The following is a 14,163-nucleotide window of genomic DNA, read 5'->3' on the forward strand; positions in this document are numbered from 1 at the left end:
TGTGCAATTGCTAGAAATGTACTTTTTAGCTTACAAAAATTTAACCTACTACTGTTAGTAAAAAAGATTTAAACACCTTCAAAAAGTTTTTGCTATAGTAGATTATAAAAACATAAGGGGTAATTAACTCATTTTAATACTTCCTTAAATAACTTATTTTCAAGATGAACTAAAAGGTAAATATTTACAATGTTTGAATTCACATTTGAAAGTTTGTTCTTTTCTGAAATATTTTTTTATATGGACTGGTTATAAACTACACAAATTCTTTCTTTACAGAACGAGTGGCGTATCTATTGAGAGAGGCCATGTAGACTAGTGCTTAAAAGCACTGATCTTATGGCACCACACAGATGAGGGTGCAAATCCCAAGTCTGCCATTTTCTTTTTTTTTTTAGATTTTTTTTGATGTGGACCATTTAAAAAGTCTTTATTGAATTTGTTACAATATTCCTTCTGTTTTATGTTTTGGTTTTTTGGCCGGGAGGCATGTGGGATCTTAACTCCACCATTGAACCTGCACCCCCTGCGTTGGGAGACAAAGTCTTAACCACTGGACTGCCAGGGAAGTCCCAGCTGCAACCTTCTAAAGCTTAAATCAGATTCAATATCACGTCCCTGCTTAAAACCTACCAGTGGCCCTCACTAAAACTGGAAATAAATCTAAACTGTCTGCGAAAGCTTATCTAACTTGCCTCTGCTTCTTCCTCCCTGAGATGTTAATATTTTCTCCTGGGATATTCCTAGTACATAGCTTGTGTGGCTATTTGAGGAATAAAGCACTTAGTACCTGGCACATGTAAGTTCTCACAGCTGCTGACTAGTATCTCTATAGTCCTGATTACTTTCTTTGTGCCAAGCTCTTTGTGGTAAAGTAATAATGGGATTCTGTTTCCTAAACAGTCAAAGCTTTGAGGAGGGGGGATATCTGCATTGTTTACCAATTTATCCCCAGCACAATACCTGTGTGTAGTAGACTCTTATTTAATATTTGAATGAAGAATCACTAGAATCATGTCTGCTATGAGTAAATAACGTATATTTAATTCTGGTTTGGTTAAGCTAATGCTGTGGCACTTAGGATCTTTAAATGAAATATTCAATTTATTTTCTTCCTGTTGATAAATGGTTTGTTTTTATTAACCATTAAGTCTATTAAGTGGAATCTATTGTGAAACAATCTGTAAGTTACTAAAACATAGGTCAAACCCATCTAGCTTGCTAGGTAGTCACAAAGTCGTTTGCTTTCCTTATAGCACTTCACCTTGCGCTTCAACTGATTCACTATTTAGCCTTGAAATATCATCCCTCTGGGAACACATTGCTGAAATACTTACTCTTCTGTAGGTTGGATTTGGCTTTGTTGGGTCCAGTCTTCCTTTTCCCCCTTTACTTTTATCTCTCTGCCTTTACTCCAGCTGAGTAAGCAAACAAATTCAAGAAATATGTTCCAGATTGGGAGGGAAAAGAACCAAAACAACAGCTACACTTTAAACTGAACTTCCTGGCAGGCACAGGGAGGGAAAAGAACCAAAACAACAGCTACACTTTAAACTGAACTTCCTGGCAGGCACAGGCCATCGCTTCTTCTGTGAGCTGCTCTGCAAGGACTCTGTCTTGCAGTTTAGCAGGGAAGAAACCCAGCAATTTAAAGCTTCAGCAAATCCTGGTTAAACTTTTTATTCTTGGCTCCTGGTCAGCGATGACATTTTTGCCACCAGCACACGTCATTTCCATCTTAATATTACCACCTACCCATCTCTGCTTGGAGATTTATTTTAAAGAAAATCTGGTTAGTAGAAGATAGTAAGTACTAAAAGTTCATCAAAGCAGTTTTCTTTTACTATATTTTTTAAGTGAACATCTGGGTCTACATTTGTGTTTGCATATTGTCTCAGTTATTAGCTAGTTGGGTTTTGTTTGTTTAAAATAGCATCATTATCCATTTTAAAGATTAAATTTAGTTCCGCATTATGCGCTTAATAGGAGCCCAGCGTTTAGTTAAGATTATTGTGTGTAGTTAAGATTCTTAGATGTGAATAAAGAATTCTTTAAAAAAAAAAATTCTTTTTAATGAGAATAAATAGCTGAAGATTCGTATATTTGCAGAAAGATCGTGGGATGTTATCTTTCAATGCCAACATGATCCACTTTGTCATTAGCATATACAGGAATGATATACTGTGTCTTATTTTTTTTTTTAGACTTGGGAAGACCCAAGACACAATGATGAACACACCGGCTGCTGTGGTGACAATGACCCAATTGATGTGTGTGAAATTGGAAGCAAGGTAACGGAATCTGAAATATTTTTCTGTAGAGTTGAGATGATATCAATGAAATATACAAACTTCATACTTTAAAAAATATTGTAAATAAAATATATGAATATTAGTAAAGTAATGATGGGTCTCTTTGGGTGACAAAAGCTTCCATTCCATTCTAAGCATTTCTACATTATAATTTGTACATTTAAACCTAGCCTAGAAAAAAATGTGTATTGTATGCATGTGTGTGGAAAAACTGGACATGTTCTGCATTGCTTTAGAAGGCAGATGAGTAGTCAATAGATGAAGGCTACCAGGAGGCAACAAGGCAAATCTTGCCTAAGGATTTGGAGTGACCAGTGAATTGGCCCAAACCAGGTAACCTCATGAGTTGGAGATTTATGGTAGGGATTCCTCTCTCAAGTAGGGTTGCTCTAAGATTCTGACTATAGTTATTTTCTTTATGATCTTTCCCAGGCACAAGAAAATATTAAGTGACTGAAAAGAAAGTTGTCATTCAGTTGCTTAAGTCATCAAGTTCAGGCATATTGTATGACTTGCCTAACTCAGTGACTTCTATAAAATAAAAGGTAAAGAAAGTACATTAAAATAGGTATTTGAAATAAATTATGGAGGACTTATTCTTCAGCACAATCGATGACAGTTTAAAAAACATTAATTACCCTCAACTCTGATGGGACTAATGGACACTTGTTTATCTTATTTTTTTTAACATCTTTATTGGGGTATAATTGCTTTACATTGTTGTGTTAGTTTCTGCTGTATAACAAAATGAATCAGCTATATGTATACTTAATATCCCCATATCCCCTCCCTCTTGAGTCTCCCTCCCTCCCTCCCTATCGCACTCCTCTAGGTGGTCACAAAGCACCAAGCTGATCTCCCTGTGCTATGCAGCTGGTTCCCACTAGCTATCTGTTTTACATTCGGTAGTGTATATATGTCAATGCCACTCTCTCACTTCGTCTCAGCTTACCCTTCCCCCTCCCCGTGTCCTCAAGTCCATTCTCTACGTCTGCATCTTTATTCATGTCCTGCCCATAGGTTCTTCAGAACCTTTTTTTTTTTTTTTTAGATTCCATATATATGTGTTAGCATATGGTATTTGTTTTTCTCTTTCTGACTTACTTCACTCTGTATGACAGACTCTAGGTCCATCCACCTCACTACAAATAACTCAATTTCGTTTCTTTTTATGGCTGAGTAATATTCCATTGTATATATGTGCCACATCTTCTTTATCCATTCATCTGTTGATGGACACTTAGGTTGCTTCCATGTCCTGGCTATTGTAAATAGTGCTGCAGTGAACATTGTGGTACATGACTCTTTTTGAATTATGATTTTCTCAGGATATATGCCCAGTAGTGGGATTGCTGGGTCATATGGTAGTTCTATTTTTAGTTTTTAAAGGAACCTCCAAACTGTTCTCCATAGTGGCTGTATCAATTTACATTCCCACCAACAGTGCAACAGGGTTCCCTTTTCTCCACAACCTCTCCAGCATTTATTGTTTGTAGATTTTTTGATGATGGCCATTCTGACCGGTGTGAGATGATACCTCATGGTAGTTTTGATTTGCATTTCTCTAATGATTAGTGACGTTGAGCATCCTTTCATGTGTTTGTTGGCAATCTGTATATCTTTGGAGGAATGTCTATTTAGGTTTTCTGCCCATTTTTGGATTGGGTTGTTTGTTTTTTTGATATTGAGCTGCATGAGCTGCTTGTATTTTGGAGGTTAATCCTTTGTCAGCTGCTTCATTTGCAAATATTTTCTCCCATTCTGAGGGTTGTCTTTTTGTCTTGTTTATGGTTTCCTTTGCTGTGCAAAAGCTTTTAAGTTTCCTTAGGTCCCATTTGTTTATTTTTGTTTTTATTTCCATTTCTCTAGGAGGTGGGTCAAAAAGGATCTTGCTGTGATTTATGTCATAGAGTGTTCTGCCTATGTTCTCCTCTAAGAGTTTTATAGTATCTGGCCTTACATTTAGGTCTTTAATCCATTTTGAGTTTATTTTTGTGTATGGTGTTAGGGAGTGTTCTAATTTCATTCTTTTTTTTTTTTAACTTTGGGTTCATTTATTTATTTATTTATGGCTGTGTTGGGTCTTCGTTTCTGTGTGAGGGCTTTCTCTAGTTGCGGCAAGTGGGGGCCACTCTTCATCGTGGTGCGCGGGCCTCTCATTATCGCGGCCTCTCTTGTTGCGGAGCACAGGCTCCAGACGTGCAGGCTCAGTAATTGTGGCTCACGGAACTAGTTGCTCCGCGGCATGTGGGATCTTCCCAGACAAGGGCTCAAACCCGTGTCCCCTGCATTGGCAGGCAGATTCTCAACCACTGTGCCACCAGGGAAGCCCCCAATTTCATTCTTTTACATGTAGCTGTCCAGTTTTCCCAGCACCACTTATTGAAGAGGCTGTCTTTTCTCTATTGTATATTCTTGCCTCCTTTATCAAAGATAAGGTGACCATATGTGCGTGGGTTTTTCTCTGGGCTTTCTATCCTGTTCCATTGATCTGTATTTCTGTTTTTGTGCCAGTACCATACTGTCTTGATTACTGTAGCTTTGTAGTATAGTCTGAAGTCCAGGAGCCTGATTCCTCCAGCTCTGTTTTTCTTTCTCAAGATTGCTTTGGCTATTCGGGGTCTTTTGTGTTTCCATACAAATTGTGAAATTTTTTGTTCTAGTTCTGTGAAAAATGCCATTGGTAGTTTGATAGGGATTGCATTGAATCTGTAGATTGCTTTGGGTAGTATAGTCATTTTCACAATGTTGATTCTTCCAATCCAGGAACATGGTCTATCTCTCCATCTGTTTGTATCATCTTTAATTTCTTTCAACAGTGTCTTATAGTTTTCTGCATACAGGTCGTTTGTCTCCTTAGGTAGGGTTATTCCTAGATATTTTATCCTTTTTGTTGCAATGGTAAATGGGAGTGTTTCCTTAATTTCTTTTTCATATTTTTCATCATTAGTGTATAGGAATGCAAGAGATTTCTGTGCATTAATTTTGTATCCTGCTACTTTACCAAATTCATTGATTAACTCTAGTAGTTTTCTGGTAGCATCTTTAGGATTCTCTATGTATAGTATCATGTCATCTGCAACCAGTGACAGCTTTACTTCTTCTTTTCCGGTTTGGATTCCTTTTATTTCTTTTTCTTCTCTGATTGCTGTGGCTAACACTTCCAAAACTATGTTGAATAATAGTGGTGAGAGTGGGCAACCTTGTCTTGTTCCTGATCTTAGTGGAAGTGGTTTCAGTTTTTCACCATTGAGAACAATGTTGGCTGTGGGTTTGTCATATATGGCCTTTATTATGTTGAGGTAAGTTCCCTCTATGCCTACTTTCTGGAGGGTTTTTATCATAAATGGGTGTTGAATTTGTCAAAAGGTTTTTCTGCATCTATTGAGATTATCATATGGTTTTTATCCTTCAGTTTGTTAATATGGTGTATCACATTGACTGATTTGCGTATATTGAAGAATCCTTGCATTCCTGGGATAAACCCCACTTGATCATGGTGTATGATCCTTTTAATGTGCTGCTGGATTCTTTTTGCTAGTATTTTGTTGAGGATTTTTGCATCTATGTTCATCAGTGATATTGGCCTGTAGTTTTCTTTCTTTGTGACATGTTTGTCTGGTTTTGGTATCAGAGTGATGGTGGCCTCATAGAATGAGTTTGGGAGTGTTCCACCCTCTGCTATATTTTGGAAGAGTTTGAGAAGGATAGGTGTTAGCTCTTCTCTAAATGTTTGATAGAATTCGCCTGTGAAGCCATCTGGTCCTGGGCTTTTGTTTGTTGGAAGATTTTTAATCACGGTTTCAATTTCAGTGCTTGTGATTGGTCTGTTTATTTTTTCTATTTCTTCCTAGTTCAGTCTCAGAAGGTTGTGCTTTTCTAAGAATTTGTCCATTTCTTCCAGGTTGTCCATTTTATTGGCATATAGTTGCTTGTAGTAATCTCTCATGATCCTTTGTATTTCTGCCGTGTCAGTTGTTACTTCTAATTCTGTTGATTTGAGTCTTCTCCCTTTTTTTCTTGATGAGTCTGGCTAATGGTTTATCAATTTTGTTTATCTTCACAAAGAACCAGCTTTTAGTTTTATTGATCTTTGCTATCGTTTCCTTCATTTCTTTTTCATTTATTTCTGATCTGATCTTTATGATTTCTTTCCTTCTGCTAACTTTGGGGGTTTTTTTGTTCTTCTTTCTCTAATTGCTTTAGGTGTAAGGTTAGGTTGTTTATTTGAGATTTTTCTTGTTTCTTGAGGTAGGATTGTATTGCTATAAACTTCCCTCTTAGAACTGCTTTTGCTGCATCGCATAGGTTTTGGGTCATCGTGTTTTCATTGTCATTTGCTTCTAGGTATTTTTTTATTTCCTCTTTGATTTCTTCAGTGATTTCTTGGTTATTTAGTAGCATATTGTTTAGCCTCCATGTGTTTGTATTTTTTACAGTTTTTTTCCTGTAATTGGTATCCAGTCTCACAGCGTTGTGGTCGGAAAAGGTACTTGATACATTTTCACTTTTCTTAAATTTACCAAGGCTTGATTTGTAACCCAAGATATGATCTATCCTGGAGAATCTTCCATGAACACTTGAGAAGAAAGTGTATTCTGTTGTTTTTGGATGGAATGTCCTATAAATATCAGTTAAGTCCATCTTGTTTAATGTATCATTTAAAGCTTGTATTTCCTTATTTATTTTCATTTTGGTTGATTCGTCCATTGGTGAAAGTGGGGTGTTAAAGTCCCCTACTATTATTGTGTTACTGTCGATTTCCCCTCTTATGGCTGTTAGCATTTGCCTTATGTATTGAGGTGCTTCTATGTTGGGTGCATAAATATTTACAATTGTTATATCCTCTTGGTCTGATCCCTTGATCATTATGTAGTATCCTTCTTCGTCTCTTGTAATAGTCTTTATTTTAAAGTCTGTTTTGTCTGATATGAGAATTGCTCCTCCAGCTTTCTTTTGATTTCCATTTGCATGGAATATCTTTTTCCATCCACTCACTTTCAGTCTGTGTATGACCCTAGGTCTGAAATGGGTCTCTTGCAGACAGCATATATACAGGTCTTGTTTTTGTATCCATTCAGCCAGTCTATGTCTTTTGGTTGGAGCATTTAATCCATTTACATTTAAGGTAATTATCCATATGTATGTTCCTATTTCCATTTTCTTAATTCTTTTGGGTTTGTTATTGTAGGTCTTTTCCTTCTCTTGTGTTTCCTGCCTAGAGAAGTTCCTTTAGCATTTGTTGTAAAGCTGGTTTGGTGGTGCTGAATTCTCTTAGCTTTTGCTTGTCTGTAAAGGTTTTAATTTCTCCGTCGAATCTGGATGAGATCCTTGCTGGGTAGAGTAATCTTGATTGTAGGTTTTTCCCTTTCATCACTTTAAATGTGTCCTGCCACTCCCTTCTGGCTTGCAGAGTTTCTGCTGAAAGATCAGCTGTTAACCTTATGGGGATTTCTTTGTATGTTATTTGTTGCTTTTCCCTTGCTGCCTTTTTTTTAAATAAATAAATTTATTTATTTTGGGCTGCGTTGTGTCTTCGTTGCTGTGCGTGGGCTTTCTCTAGTTGCGGTGAGTGGGGGCTACTCTTTGTTGCGGTGCATGGGATTCTAACTGTGGTGGCTTCTCTTGTTGCGGAGCATGGGCTCTAGGCACATGGGCTTCAGTAGCTGTGGCTCGAAGGCTTTAGAGCGCAGGCTCAGTAGTTGTGGTACATGGGCTTAGTTGCTTCGCAGCATGTGAGATCTTCCTGGACCAGGGCTCGAACCCGTGTCTCCTGCATTGGCAGGCGGATTCTTAACCACTACACCACCAGAGAAGCCCTCCCTTGCTGCTTTTAATATTTTTCCTTTGTATTTAATTTTTGATAGTTTGATTAATATGTGTCTTGGTGTGTTTCTCCTTGGATTTATCCTGTATGGGACTCTCTGTGCTTCCTGAACTTGATTGACTATCTCCTTTCCCATATTAGGGAAATTTTCAACTATAATCTCTTCAAATATTTTCTCAGTCCCTTTCTTTTTCTCTTCTTCTTCTGGGACCCCTATAATTCGAATGTTGGTGCATTTAATGTTGTCCCAGAGGTCTCTGAAACTGTCTTCAGTTCTTTTCATTCTTTTTTCTTTATTCTGCTCTGCGGTAGTTATTTCCACTATTTTATCTTCCAGGTCACTTATTCGTTCTTCTGCCTCCGTTATTCTGCTATTGACTCCTTCTAGAGAATTTTTAATTTCATTTATTGTGTTGTTTCTCATTGTTTGTTTGCTCTTTAGTTCTTCTAGGTCCTTGTTAAACATTTCTTGTATTTTCTCCATTCTATTTCCAAGATTTTGGATCATCTTTACTATCATCACTCTGAATTCTTTTTCAGGTAGACTGCCTATTTCCTCTTCATTTGTTTGGTCTGGTGGGTTTTTACCTTCCTCCTTCATCTGCTGCGTATTTCTCTGTCTTCTCATTTTGCTTAACTTACGGTGTTTGGGGTCTCCTTTTCACAGGCTGCAGGTTCGTAGTTCCCGTTGTTTTTGATGTCTGCGCCCAGTGGGTAAGATTGGTTCAGTGGCTTGTGTAGGCTTCCTGGTGGAGGGGACTGGTGCCTGTGTTCTGGTGGATGAGGCTGGATCTTGTCTTTCTGGTGGGCAGGACCGCATCTGGTGGTGTGTTTTGGGGTGTCTGTTACCTTATTATGATTTTAGGCAGCCTCTCTGCTAATGGGTGGGGTTGTGTTCCTGTCTTGCTAGTTGTTTGTCATGGGGTGTCCAGCACTGGAGCTGGACATTGAGTGGAGCTGGGTCTTAGCTTTGAGACAGAGATCTCTGGGAGAGCTTTCGCCGATTGATATTACGTGGGGCCAGGAGGTCTCTGGTGGTCCAATGTCCTGAACTCAGCTCTCCCACCTCAGAGGCTCGGGCCTGACACCTGGCTGGAGCACCAAGACCCTTTTGGGAAGTCTGAGGTCTTCTGCCAGCATTCAGTAGGTGTTCTGTAGGAGTTGTTCCACATGTAGATGTATTTTTGATGTATTTGTGGGGAGGAAGGTGGATCTCCACATCTTCCTCCTCCGCCATCTTGAAGGTCCCTCCTAGCTTTTTAAAAATTGCTTAAAGAACAATCTTAAGTTTGCAGAAATTTGGCATCTTCCTCATTTCCTATTATCCACCAAGTAAAACTTTTCTTCCAAAGTTTCATTCTGTAGTATTGACCTGGCTGTGGTTTTTTGACTTTCAGGTATGTGCAAGAGGGGAAATAATCAGGGTGAAAGTTCTGGGCATACTGGCTATGATCGATGAAGGGGAAACCGACTGGAAAGTCATTGCCATTAATGTGGATGATCCTGATGCAGCCAATTATAATGGTAAGAAATATTTGTAGGGTCTGAAGTCTTTATACCTAAATCTTACCCAGCACCAAACTTAACCTGTAATGACAGAGTTGTAAGCCCATGCCTTCAAACTGTGAAAGAATGGAGGAGCAAAACATTTGACAAAGCATTGTTATTTCTACTACTGAACTTCTGTGGTTAACTAAGTAAACTTTCTCCTTCATTCCAGGAAAGAAAAAAATCTGGTAGTTTGTATTAAAAATCTGGTAGTTTGTATTTCTTGTTTTCTTCTTTCCTTCCCCACATGCTAACACTTAGGTGCTCTATTTATTTATTTTTAAAAATTTGAAAACTGAGATATAATCCACATGCCATAAAATTCACCATTTTAAAGTGTACAGTTCTATGGTTTTTGATACATACACTAGTCTGTTAACCATCAGACACTGTCTAATTCCAGAACATTTTCACCACTCTGACAGGAAGCCCCATATCCATTAGCAGTCACCCCCTATCCCCACATCGCTCAGTCCCTGACAACTACCAGTCTATTGTCTGTCTTTATGGATTTGCCTATTTTGAAAATTTCACATAAACGGGGTTGCATGATATCCAGCTTCTTTCAGTTAGAATACTGGTTTCAAGGTTCATCCACATTGTAACGCGTATCAGTACTTCATTCCCTTTTTTTTTTTTTGGTGGTAAAATTAACATAACATAAAATTCACCATTTGAACTATTTTAAAGTGTACAATTCAGTGGCATTTAGTGCATTCACAGTGTTGTGCAACTCACCACTTATCTCATTCTAGAACATTTACATCACCCCAAAGAGAAACTCTGTACCTTTAAGTAGTCACTCCCTGTTCCCTCCTCCTCCCAGGACCCGACAACCAGTAATCTGCTTTCTGTGTCTATGAATTTGCCTATTCTGGATATTTCATATACATGGAATTGTAAAATATGTGGTCTTTTTGTGTCAGGTTTCTTTTACTTAGCATAAGGTTTTCTAGGTTCATCCATGTTGTAGCATGTATCAGTACTCATTTTTTTAATGGCTGAGTTATATTCTATTATATAGATATATATCACATTTTGTTTATCCATTCATCTGTTGATGGACATTTGGGTTGTTTTTGGCTATTAGGAATAATGCAGCTGCTATGAACATTCCTGTACAAGCTTTTGTGTGGACGTGTGTTTTTAATCCTCTTGGGTGTATATACCTAGGAGTGGAGTTCCTGAGTCATATGGTAACTCTTATGTTTAGCCTCTTGAGGAACTGCCAAACTTTTTTCCAAAGTGGCTGCACCATCTTACAGTCCTGCCAGCAGTGCATAAGGTTCCAGTTTTTCTACTTCTTTGCCAGCACTAGTTGTTATTTATCTTTTTAAATTATAACCCTTCTAGTGGGGTGTGTCTTTTTATTTTTGAGTTATAAGAGCACTTATATGTTTTGGATACTAAACCTTTATCAGATATATGATTTGTCTGTAGTTTCTTCCATTTTGTGGATTTGTCCTTTCATTTTCTTAATGGTATCCTTTGAAGCACTCAAGTTTTTCGTTTTGATGTAGTCTATTTTTTTTATTGCTTGTGCTTTTGGTATCATTATCTAATAAACCATTGCCTAATCCAAGGTCACAAAGATTTAGTTACGTTTCCTTCTAAGAATTTTATAAGTATAGCTCTTACATTATTTCTTTCTGCTGTTTTACAGAGTACAATCTCATATATATTTAAATATATGCAAATTTATATGTAAACTCATTTAAAAAGGACTCAACACCAACCTTTAATAGTACAATGGGAAGAAAGATGAAAAGAGTCTGACTTTTTGTTTCAGATACTTCTGTATTGACTAAATTTTGTACAATGAGAATGCATTCCTACATTTACCTCTGATTCTAAATGTAGGAATGTGTGTCCATTTTCACATGTGCTATTTACACAAGAGTGCACATGCTAAATAGCGTGCTTTGGCCACAGTTAATGAAGCCATGCCATCATTACATCTGCACAATTTTCTGGGTGTCATTTCCCTGCAGTAGAGGTTATTAGGACCCTAAAATTTTCTCTGGGGGGCTGGCCCCATGATGCAAGCAGTATGCAGCTTTCCTTAAATGTCAACCTAAGGCAATGTCCATCATCAGTTATAACTGGAAGAGTATTAGGTAGAACTAACTAAGAGTAGAACTCTTGACAAGCCACAGCTTTGGGAGGGATACACACAGAGCCATGGAAGAGGATGGCCTACCCAGTAAAGCAACCAAGTTGGCCATGTTGATCCCCTTTGTTATTGTGGGCCCACGACGGCCAGTAACCCTTCTGCCTCAGTTGTGGGCATCAGGAAATTGAGCATTTTATGCTCATGGTTGCAGGCTGGTTAGAGGCTGAACCCAGGGAACAGCACAGAATTGGTGCTGTCTTTGGTAGGATCTTTTTTTTTTTTTTAATTTATTTTATTCTGAAATTCAATGACTTTTGGGGGGGCTATTTTTATATTTTAATCCTGGGGTTGTTTTTTGTGGGTTTTTTTGCCATGTGGTTTGTGGGATCTTAGTTCCCTGACCAGGGAGTGAACCCGGGCCCTTGGCAATGAAAGCAGAGTCCTAACCACTGGACTGCCAGGGAAGTCCTTGTCTTTGGTAGGATCTTGATGTGGCATCAGGAGGCAGTTCAGGGAGCTCTGCAGACCACTGGCTTTGTCTGTATGTGTATAATGTACAACTGGAGGAACAAAAATTGACTGAGTTCTTTTTTCCTACTTTTTTCCTCTGGGTCTGGTGTTCACGGTTCCCTAGTCAGGATCCAGCATACCTTTCAGTACCTGGTTCACAGTCAGTGAGTTAATCAACTCTTATATTTTTCCTTGCTGCAATATAATACAAAAATATGTTTGATCTTTTTCTCCAGTTCCTGGCAAGGAACTCCTAAAACACTTGGACTTTCCTGAGTGCCGAGTGTCTTTTTTATTCATAATGAGCCCCTTTCATCACCCCTGAGTTTATGCTAATAAGGTGACTTACGGTGGGGCCCCTAGCTAGCCTCAGACCAGTTCAGTCAATAGAAAAACTGAATGATTAGAGGGTGGGAACCTCCAGCCCCAACCACTGACCTCTGGGATCAGGAGGGGAGGCTCCATAAAAAGTCTGGAGTCACGAGATGTAGAGCACTTGTAAGTTGGTGAACACGTTGAATTGCTGGGAGGGTGGCACGCCTCCCCACCAGAGGGCATGGAAACTATGCACCCCGCATACCGTGCCCTATGCATCTCCTCCATTGGACTGTTCCTGAGTTGTATCCTTTATACTAAACCAGTAAACATAGTACAGTGTTTTCTTGAGTTTTGTGAGTCTTTCTAGCAAATTATCAAACCTGAGGAGAGAGTTGTAGGAAACTCTGATTTATAGCTGTTGGTCAGAAGTGTGGGTGGCCAGGGACTGCGGCCAGCGTTTGAAGTGGGATCAGTCTTGTGGAACTGAACGTTCTGACTGTGGGACCTGATGCTAACTCCAGTTAGACAGTGTCATTATTGAATTGAATTGTCGGACACCCAGTTGGTATTCCTAAGGAATAGAACTGGATGGAAAATTTGTTGGAAGATACCCTACACTTGTATTTTGGATTTCTGGATTTTCAAACTATTTCTGTATCAGGTGATACGTTTTATATGAATACTAAGTTCCTTGAAATTTATCAGTGTTTAAACATTTCCCAGTTCACTTTGTAACCTTTCCACACTTTTAGTGGTACCCTGATAATAAAATACATGGTATTATTTAACTATGTAGATTATAAACTGGGCTTAAGCAAAGTTATTTTATAGAAATATAAATAAGCTGTTGTTGAATGTATCCCTCCTTCCAATTACAATTTTCCTGATGGATTTTTTTTTTTTTTGCACATGTATCTAATATTTGTTTGCATGGAGAAGCAGTTCAGTCATTTAAACTTGAGTTTGATGACATTGAGGCTAGGCACTGTTAATGGCTGTACAGAAACTTTTAAAAGTTTTTTTACGCAGGACACTTTTTTTTGTTGGCCAGAACTAAAGTATTGTGATACTGAATGCCTATACTGTAGAGTGAGAAAAGCCTATTCACATTTAATATGTAACCTATCAATGAATATGTGTAATGCATTTTTCTTGTCTTTTTGTATGTAATTTGGGTGTGATCCTCGAATACAGCCTCAACCTGTCTTTTGGTATCTTCTGTCCATCTCTTAGAAATTATGTACACCTGCCAAACTATTCTCATTATGTAGCTGCCAGTTATTTCTCCCTTCTCTTATCTAATAGGAGTCACTATGGTACTGATTGTTCTCTTAGTATACTTAATGTCAGAGCTATTTTAAGACACTAGATGATTTCCTTTTATTTATTTATTTATTTATTTAATTTATTTTTGGCTGCGTTGGGTCTTAGTTGCTTCGCGGGCTTTCTCTAGTTGAGGCGAGTGGGGGCTACTCTTCGCTGCAGTGCCCAGGCTTCTCACTGTGGTGGCTACTCTTGTTGCGGAGCATGGGCTC

The 14,163-nt window shown here is 38.3% G+C and overlaps 1 protein-coding gene and 1 long non-coding RNA gene across 2 annotated transcripts in view; both read left to right on the top strand.

Annotated features, from left to right (window-relative positions):
• Positions 1-2,064, top strand: LOC309642721. Its single transcript, XR_014253335.1, has 2 exons — positions 1-1,511; positions 1,571-2,064. It is a non-coding gene; the product is annotated as an uncharacterized lncRNA (long non-coding RNA).
• Positions 1-14,163, top strand: part of PPA1 (inorganic pyrophosphatase 1) — a 37,342-nt gene that overhangs the window by 14,984 nt on the left and 8,195 nt on the right. Inside the window, exons 5-6 of the mRNA XM_082424588.1 lie at positions 2,205-2,291; positions 9,537-9,663. Coding sequence (XP_082280714.1) covers positions 2,205-2,291; positions 9,537-9,663 — 214 coding nt within the window. The remainder of the gene's footprint in view (positions 1-2,204; positions 2,292-9,536; positions 9,664-14,163) is intronic.

Source organism: Balaenoptera physalus (assembly GCF_965194825.1).
Source record: "Balaenoptera physalus genome assembly, chromosome: 14".
Lineage (NCBI taxonomy): Eukaryota > Metazoa > Chordata > Mammalia > Artiodactyla > Balaenopteridae > Balaenoptera > Balaenoptera physalus.